This window comes from Diadema antillarum, unplaced genomic scaffold (assembly GCF_040938485.1).
Source record: "Diadema antillarum isolate AM-2024a unplaced genomic scaffold, OU_Dant_1.0 scf00000014, whole genome shotgun sequence".
Lineage (NCBI taxonomy): Eukaryota > Metazoa > Echinodermata > Echinoidea > Diadematoida > Diadematidae > Diadema > Diadema antillarum.
Window position 1 is genome coordinate 6,023,541 of NW_027270903.1, and position 10,335 is coordinate 6,033,875.

Below are 10,335 nucleotides of genomic sequence, written 5' to 3' on the forward strand. Positions count from 1 at the left end.
AAGAGACCACACCAGCTGTTGTTACTTTGGTGTAAATTTATTTTCACATTTTTTCAAAAATCTAGTATTTTAATGTAAAATTCGTGATCGTCTTGTTTAAACAATAAATAAACAAGAAGTGCAATAAGAAACTCTTCAAAAAACAGTTTAAAATTTGGAAATGACACCCGGAGGTGTTAATTTAACACCATAAATGAGCACCAAAAATTTAACACCAGCTCGGTGTTCACTATTTAACACCGGACTTTTTGCAGTGTACAAACATTGCTATCGACGAGAGACCGATAAGAGAGAAAGAGAGAAAGAGATAGAGAGAGAGAGAAAAACCCCAATGTATTTATACACCTGTTTTCCGCTTCCACCATTCCATATGTACATTGTGCAGGATTTTATTTCTTTCAGTTCATTCCCCTGCGGTACATCTGTCATAATGTGCCATATTTCTCTTCACTTTTCATATCATTACAATTATAACGAAAAATCCTCTCTATCGGATACATTTACCCGCTGTTCGAATGATTTTTTTTTTTTTTAGATTTAAAAGATTCGTAGATTCCCATCAATAGTCAATGACAAAGAAAATAGGCAAGCTGTATACCCATGAAAAAGGTATAACATGCACGGCTTGCTCGACCAAATGGAAACAATAATAACACTAATGGTTTAAAATATGTTTACCTTCGTGATTTTGAGTTTTACTTAAATATTATTCACAGTTCAAACGACAAAGAAGAAAAACGAAACTCTTTGAAACAAAAAATTGGAATTAACCACATAAAAAGTCGGTCCAATACAAAAAATGACTTTAAAGATTGGATCAGTTATAACCGTATGAATAGATGGATATATCGACTTTGATATTGCATTATACATTGAAACAATGTATTGCAACAAAACTATCAAAATGTTAATGTAACAAAGCCCACACATGTAGTCAATATTTCATTTCGTTTATTTGATTTCCAACATATTCAATTACAACATTGGATGCACACATATCCGATGACACAACAAAGCAATGAAAAAAAAATGAACAATGTACCTTTATACATACTACATTGTAAGCTTAATTTCAAGATAAATACAGAAAGGACAAGGTGGAAAAACTAAAATGCAGACTTGTGGTTTGCAGTTCCGTCCTACAAAACAAAAGATGTAGCTACAAAACTGATAAAGCGAGGCAATAAAAGTGAAGAAAGACAGAGATGAAGTAGGCCTGCACACATACAGACACATTAAAGGTCATGTTTACCTTTGGGAGCAATGATTTAGAAAAGGTTCAAGATATCACTTTTGATACAAATATATGTGGGTCAGTTGTATCAAAAAACATCCTATTTTATATATAGGGCCTATATATATATATATATATATATATATTTGCAATAAAGCCTAAAATATCAGGAGATATCACTATTTTTCCCATTAAACCGTAACTGCGTAGACGGTTTAGAATGGAAACATTTCTATTAAAACTATTGTTCACATTTTGTATATTCAACAATACTTATAACATCGAATTACTGGTTCAAATTTTTTGCATTGGTTGTTTCTGGCCCTAACTCACATTTTAGACCTATTTTGAAGCACTAATGCATGGTTTTTGTTTCATCTGCAAAATGGTAAATTATTCCTTTAAGAAACACAAGACAGCTCTCTGGTAACCATGGTAACGAGGAAAAGAGGGGATGTATAAGTATAAGGGTGGAATGAATGCCAGGAAGAGACTGCCTTCACAGTGGACAGAGAAAAGGGAGAGGAAAAAGGAAGATGATGGGTCAAAACCATGGCAGGGTGCGTGAGGCATGGGGTAAAAGCTCCCCAAAATAAAGGAGTGTAAATTGGAGTAATATTGTAGTAAACAATTGACGATTATGGTAAAAAAATACGACTAGTAGTTAGGCTTACAAAAATTATAACTCATTCTGAAATGCAAAAATTTCTTTAGAAATTCTTTTGGGGTGAAAGTGCACAAACTTAAAGCTTCATATCCTGTCATTGAATCAGCGAGGTAGAATCTCCTGCCTGCATGCATAATGAGGGAAGTGAACGCTTTTTGTTACCGGCTTCCTTAAAGGACAAGTTCACCTTCATAAACATAAGGATTGAGAGAATGCAACAATGTTAGTAGAACACATCAGTGAAAGTTTGAGGAAAATTGGACAATCGATGCAAAAGTTATGAATTTTTTAAATTTTTGTGTTGGAACCGCTGGATGAGGAGACTACTACAGCTTGTGAGTCATTTGCGTACAACAGTATAAAGAAAATGTATAAGAAAATTCAACATATTTTAATTTTTTTCGCATAATAAAAGAGCACTTGACTTGCCTCTTTCTAAAGGCAGGGGGAATAATATTACCCATAACATTTGTCGGTAACGAGTCAGGGGAATGTGTACTTTTTTCAAAAGATGGAATTTTGTGAAATTCTCTTTATATTTTCCTTATATTGTTGTACGCATGTGACATCGTACACTGCAGTAGTCTTCTCATCCAGCGGTTACTGCACAAAAACTTCAAAAATTCATAACTTTTGAACGGATTGTCTGATTTTCCTCAAACTTTCAATGATGTGTTCTACTAATATTGCTACTTTCTCTCAAACCTTATGTTTACTAAGGTGAACTTGTCCTTTAAGAGATTTTGCCACGCTCAAAGGGTTATTCCAGTTCCCGGAATTCTTCACATCGTGTGTTTACGTACCGATTAGCACACAAAACCCCTAGTTTTACATACTGTCCAAAGTCATTGCCTCAGAACGGATTCCGCAATGGCTTACAGAGAATGAGACTATTGTTATTTTAAAGAAAAGAAAAAGACTTGTCAAAAAAGTGGCTTCAAAACATATATTTTTATCCGTACTCCATTATACAATCACGGTACGCCAACTGGGCACGCGGTTAGTATAGCAGACAGCAATAACCCATGCAGAAAACAAACACGCCAAGAATCGATTAATAAAAGCCAAGAATCGATTGATAAAGCCAATAAAGTTATTTTCTTTTGGTTTTGTAGGAGATAATCAATGTACATTTTGTTATTCTGAGGTTGAGACTTATGAACATTTGTTTTTTCATTGTAGGAAAGTCAATCAGGTTTGGAAATTGTGTAGTGAAGTTTTTGTTTTAGAAGTTTTTGCCTATTTAGAGGGGGAAGTGTTGTTGAGGTTATACGGGTGAGCGATGAAGGGGTAATGTTTATAGGTATGAATTATGTACAGACATTGATCATGAAGATTTGTATTAATGTTTGTATATTGTATTGTGTGTACATAGGTATGTAGGCTTTTTGTTGACACCTGATGCATAGGTATGCAGACTTTGTGTTTGACCCCTTAACAATATTGATTTCATTATCTTGTAATCACTGCTGCACTGTAAAAACATCGGTGTTAGATTTAACACCACAGGTGTTAAATCTAACACCGATCAAACTTCAATAAAGGACCACACCCACAGGTGTTAAAAATGCACTGTGATGGTGTTGAAAAGTGTTCACCTGACACTTCGTGGTGTTAATTTGACACTGTACCTGGTGTTATTTTGACACTGTACTGGCGTTAATTCAAAAATGACACCACACGGTGTTGATTTGATATTTATTGGTGTTAATATCAATGGTTTAACACCCGTCCAGCTTCAATAAGAGACCACACCAGCTGGTGTTACTTTGGTGTAAATTTATTTTCACATTTTTTTCAAAAATCTAGTATTTTAATGTAAAATTCTTGATCGTCTTGTTTGAATTAAAAATCAACAAGAAGTGCAGTTACTAAGAAACTCTTCAAAAAACAGTTTAAAATTTGGAAATGACACCCGGAGGTGTTAATTTAACACCATAAATGAGCACCGAAAATTTAACACCAGCTCGGTGGTCACTATTTTACACCGGACTTTTTGCAGTGTGTGACGAGTATACGGACGCAGTCAATGGGTATATTTTGTAATGTGTATTGTACATACATTTTGGTTTTGCTGACCCATTAGGCATTAACAACAATTGATCTTATAATTATTGCGGGGATGATTATATTTGTGAAGCAGTTACTGTGTATTATATACTAGTAGTAGAACAATCGGAAATTGACACAATGACAGTCCTAAGAATTATTTTGTTATATTTTGATATACGTTTGAAATGTCACGCTGCAAGCAACACAACTAAATATTGAATTGTAATCAATGATGGATGATGAAATCGAAATAAAATATTGTTTGAAACAAAAAAATGGACCTACAACGTTGTAGGTCCATGATGAAGCTTACCATCATATTCCGATCCGCTTTGAATAATTTGAAAAATAAGGTTCTGAGTACGGTACTTGCAGATTTAAGTTTCTTTGTCAGTTTGTCAAAGTAAGGCGTGACGGTTTGCTCTTGTGTGTACTCGTTGAATTTACCGACCAGAACTAAAACCGACGAAATTGACCAGATTTTCAGTACCTCGCTTACAGGTAACAATTACCGCATGAACAATGAAAAGTCAGAGAAAAGTGCATGAGAGGTCCACAGTGAGTAATGAAGAAAATTCGGGTGAACACTGACTCTGGTGGTATCCATTATTTCTTATGCTATAATTGTATCTTGTAAGACGAGATCAAAAGTACGAGTGATATCTGTCTGTTCATTTTTGTTGAAAAGAATGTTTTAGTCCTTTTCATTAGCTAAAAATGCAACTTCTGATAGACCCAGTGCAGGCCCGTAACGGGGAGTGGGGTGGGTGGGGTGTTCAAGGGGTTCCGAGGGCCCCTCCCCCCCCCCAAAAAAAAAAAGAACCAAACCAAAACAAAACAAAGCAAAACAAAATACTCCTAGTTGCGGGCCTGCATGCTATTGGTAAGGCGAGATCTTAAATTCGTCCATGCTTTCATTCCAAAAAATGTTATCTGGTATATACAAAGCACATGCGACTCTTTTTATCAATTAAGATTATGATTCAACATCTTCAAAAGTCAGATTCCACATCGCTAACATATAATTGACCGTTGACACGACGTCTGCTATTATCAGTTTTGAACATGGTTTTACCATATCCCTAGATATTCATCGAGGCGAACTGAAACATTGATAAAATGCACTTTTAACTACGCACTGATGTTTACACCAAGTTAAGGTTGATATCTTAAACCTAATAAATAGCCCAAAGGTACCTCCTTCACGGCACATACGAACAATATCAATAAAAGGAAAGATATGTCAGCATCAACAATTAGAATAATCTGCTCCCGAATATTTCCTCCTACACACCCTAATCTATACGAGGACAAGTCCTCATTTTATTTTGTACACCGACCGGAACTGCATGAAAGACTGTTTTTTGTTTTTGTAACGGTAATGGTAAAAGCAATATATCTCCAGGACTCTAAACAAACAGGATTCACTTTTTTTTTAAAACCAGTTTATCAAACAATCCCTCCAGTTAAACCTAAGCCAAAACAAAACAAACATAGACATACCTGCGTTGATATTTCTTACATGCTACTACCTGCTTTGACATCGTGCAAAGATCAGAGATGACGCTCTGAAAATACAGTGGTTGAAAACTGTTGAATTGAAAAAGCTTTGTTTGATGTATTTTTTAAGGGATGTAATTTCCCATTACACCCAATCTTCCTGTCTTTCTTACTTTCACTCAAAGACAACTTCCATGTAGGACCGTGTTTTGAAGGAGAGCTAAAACGTTTCCACCCGAAACGCAGACCACATAAGCTCCATGAGGTATGGGGAAATGTCAGCAACTGCGGCGAAATGCTTCATTTTTGAGACCATTATGGTGTCATTGTTCACAACAAAGGTAACATAGTTCACTCGTAAGAATAACCTGATTGGTGTCAATTTTTCATGCAGCTTTTGGAGACATATTCCGATAAAAACATCCTCCCAGGGAAACAGGGGCGTCTGAACGGCAGTGTTATAAACAGCTTCCACCAGATCGCTGGATATTACGTAGCAAGCGCCGAGCAGGTAAGGTGGATAAGTTTCGTTGGGGTAATACTCTTCTGGAAGGTACCATTTACCTTCGCTTCTGCTTACATTCCGCACGACAGTAGTATTAATCATGACTTCGCCTGCCGAGAAGTTCAAGGCTAATTGATCCTGAAGCATTCTCAGGAGCCGCTGCTGATGCAGCATGACGTCATCGTCCAGTTTCATGAGAAAGTTAACATGGCGACAAAATCGGCTGGCCCACTTGAAGGCCGCCACAGTTTTGCGCGTTAGATTGTGGTAGCTATCTATGAAGTTCTCCTGGACGATGTCCCCATAACGGTAGGCCTTGTCATCAATGACCACCTGCCTGCAGATGTCCGTGATTCCGAGAACGAAGAGAGTCTTTGTTTCTCCTCGTTTATCGAAGGGCCAGGACGAGTTTCTCCCGTAGGTGCGGCGTATCAGCTGGCGTCGCTCATGATCCCGGGTGAAGATGTAACCAGGATTAGGAGGAAAATATTAGCCCGTCCTTGGTTCCTCATACAGGTGTCCGTGGGGTTGTGGAAATATTGCTAATTGTGATCGTCGATTGGTTCATTCAGGTAGAGACCCTTATCGTGTTTTCTGTTTTTTCTGTCTAAATCGGGTCTTTGATTCACTGGGACCTGTGACATTCAGCTTAACTCGGTAGAGATGACTGTTTTGACCCCAGATAAGAACACAGCATATCAATGTCAAGGCGGCAAGACACACAACCAAAGAGAGACGCTGATTCGGCCAAAGGCGTACATGACTTTGTTTGTGCAAGATAGTCATACTGTCCGCGTGAATCTCCGAGTCCTGCAGTTGTTGTAGCGGAGACACGAAAAAGTAGCAACATATAACTCAAATACGTCTTCTTCTTCTTCTTCTTCCTCCTCCCCCTAGTCTGCATCTTACAGTGTAGAAAATAAACCGATAAGAGATACGTCCCAGATCGAAGCCAGCATCTCTCAGTTTCTCCTTTTATGAACATTCTTTGCTCGGTCTTACCCGGCGAGTCTTCAAATAGGTCAAGATCGATCTCGCTCATTATTCACCTGAAAGGCAGGTCGATGATGATTAACTCACCCAGGCAGCGCAAGAGATATAAGCAGATGGGAACAGAAAAAATTAAAGTTAGTGTGGTTCGCATTGATAAAATTCTGAAAGAAAGATGTTACTTCAACATTGACTTCTCTTTGCCAAATCTACGAGACACTGCCGGAATTATCGAGGACTTACTTCTGCAGAAGAATTTATTTTGCTTTCCAAACACTTTCGACATTCAGTGCCAAGAGACAATAAAAGAAGCGAGATCACTCAAAGAGACCAATTAACTGTATACTAATGCTCTTAACAACTCGTATTCGTTCCGCACCTTCCACGGGCATGACGGCCAAAAAGAAAAAAAATCAATTGCGAGAAGTTCAATATACCCCGTTCCTTTCGCAATTCTCTGAGTGCCTTTTTGCCTTTAGTGCCTCCAAACGAGATTCTTTTTGCAGTGTTTTGCCCGTCTACAGCAATGTACAGAGAACGGACAGGTTGGTAATCCACCTGTGCGAAAGCAGTCATGCCTGTCAAGTGAAGCATGTATCTAGGGAGGTGTGAGAAGAAAACCTTCCTGATTTATCCCCCTTTGCACGGTCAAGTGCATGTACCAATAAAGTTTTTGTTTTTTGTTTAAAAGAATATTTTATGCTTCATCAATGGAAATCACAATGTACAAACAAATTTATACGAAACTCTCTGCACCAGTTTCATAATCATTTTCATTAATGGAAACGAAATTTATACCGAAACTTAACATCAATTAATACATTTTGATACAATGTAATACATTTTGTTTTTTCACAATCCATATACACATCTCTTCTTTTTTTTTACCATTTTGACACTACTAATCCCTCATTCTCTTTTTGATTTTATTCCTTCATAACATTAAAAATTCTATGGAATAAATCACTAACCGAAAAATAGTGTCTTTTCAACATTCATTCAATCCAACGTTAAATATCAATATCCATTGATTGAAGTTTATTCTTAAAACGATGAGAGTATCGATCGCGCCTGAGGTATGAATACAATATATGGAGTGTGCACTGATGGGCTCACAGACTCTTATGTTCTGCTATTAACACAATATCTGGCACCTAAATGGGATGACGGGGGTCAGCTGCGGACGCAGAAATCTATACTGAGTTCAGCTTTGATCGTTATGCGCATGTTCATACGAGTGTATGTAACCGCACAGGTGAAAAGTAGATTTAAAAAAGGGTGAATATTTCTGTGATACGTATTTCCCACAGCAAACCCATTTTTCTGGGCGTTATGACATAAAGAAACATGAATTTAGGCCACAAAAGCAGACACTCTTGTCTTCATCTTGGGAACCTGGTATGCCATGTTCCCCATAGGAACGGGATACGGAACATTTCAGATGAAAGTTACAATCAGACGCCTGAGGTGAGGTAAAGGAAGAACTTCTGAAGTTTAACATTATCACTGAAAGCTCACCCCTCTCCACGTGTCTCTCCCCCCTTCTCCCTCTCACCCTTAATTTACCATTTGCAGATGAAATAAACCCAGCATTAGTGCTTCAAAAATAGTTCTAAAATGTGAGTTGGCATGGTTGGAGAAAGAAACAACCAATGTAGAAAAATGTGAATGTGTATAATCGATGTTCCGTATTGTTAAATACACAAAGTGTAAACAATAGTTCTTATGATAAAAATGTTTCCAGACTTAACCGTCTACAGTTACGGTTTAATGAGAAAAAATACTGATATCTATTTTTATTTCAAAATTTATTGCAAAACATTTATATGGTAGGATATTTTGTGATAAAACAGACCAACACATATGCATCAAATGTGATATCTTGAAAACTTCTTTAAATCGCTGCTCCCGAAATAGTCTAGTGGGATGTGGGGAAAATATGACTGTTAGAGGCATTTTTTAGTAAAAGTTGGGAACCGGTCTATTTTGTATAATTCAAGTACGCTGAATCACAAAAATTCCGGTTCCCACGCAGAACTTTGAGTCTAAGAGCATCTGATTTGCATAAACAAAATGACCGCCAATTCATTGCTTTTTAAGGTGTTTCGATTATCTAATTTTCATAAAATCTCCCTAGACATGCAGAAATAGTAATAATTTCAGAAAAGGTGCAAAGACAATAGCTAGGTCATCAATTGTTCATAACTTTCACTTATATATGCAAATTAAGAAGTGAAATATGCAAATTAGGAGTTGTCCCTGATACAGCAATGCATTACCGCATAGGACTATGCACATGTATAGTACTATCCGTGTTCACTTCTGTTTTTAATCATTTCAACAAGTTATCGGGCAGACAAAAAGTTCTTGGAGTCGAATCAATATTAATCAATTCAAAATAATTCAATCTATCCAAAAGAATTAAATTACACATATGCAAATATCTACGCAAATTGGTATACAAGAGGATACCTAACTGGCAGGATTCCAGATTCTACAACGCATTGCCGCAATATATGGATCTGAATCATAATTCTGATGATAGTTATCATTGTAGCAAGACCGTTTCACGATTCCTAGTGTGATAAAGAGATACAAGAACCAACTTTCAATATTAAAATAAAACATGCATCTTGTTTTCACAATGAATTATGCAAATATTTTTCCATTTTCTCAACATATTTCACCCGAAAACAAAGTTTTGCTATTACAATGAACCTTGGCGTAGTGAAAATATCGGACTAATACAGTGTACAAGGTGTCATCTGAGTCCGAGGAAAATAAAGTACTGGAATCAACCAATTCAGAATAAAAAAATGAATAACAATACTATAGTATTTGCAATACCTTATGCAAATTGGTATGCAAGAGGCTATACACTACAACAGGCTTCGAGATTCTACAACACATTGCCGCGATATGAATCCGAATCATTACGATTACAGTATCAAGACGTAAGTTGATGATTCCTTTGCGATGAAGAGATACAAGAAAAAAAAAAAAAACAGCTATCAGATATACCGTAATAATCTAATTTGTATAATAAATTACATAAATAGTTGGCCATTTCTATGGATATATACCCTAAAACAAAGTCTTGCTTTAAAAATGTACCTTGGCGTAGTGAAGTACGGCTAAGTTATAGGGGCAAACAAGTTGCACATTATGATGTCGTCAGAGTCCGAAGTAAATCTAGTATCTGGAATTTAATCGGTAAAGAAGAACTGAATAACATTAATAGGAAATACGTTACAAATTGATATTCAAGAGGCCGTAGACCAGGCAGGTTTCTAGATTCTACAACGCACTGCCGCAATATATGAATGTGTTTCACAACATTTATAACATCAAAACCTGTTAATGAGAGAAATAATAAGAAATTAATAA

The 10,335-nt window shown here is 36.6% G+C and overlaps 1 protein-coding gene across 1 annotated transcript; it reads right to left on the minus strand.

Annotated features, from left to right (window-relative positions):
* Positions 1-5,673: 5,673 nt before the first annotated feature.
* LOC139722308 (beta-1,3-galactosyltransferase 5-like) lies at positions 5,674-8,355 on the minus strand. Its single transcript, XM_071633620.1, has 2 exons — positions 8,344-8,355; positions 5,674-6,402 (listed from the first exon to the last, which is right to left on the minus strand). The coding sequence occupies exons 1-2, from the start codon at positions 8,353-8,355 to the stop codon at positions 5,674-5,676; spliced, it is 741 nt and encodes a 246-aa protein (XP_071489721.1).
* Positions 8,356-10,335: the final 1,980 nt, after the last annotated feature.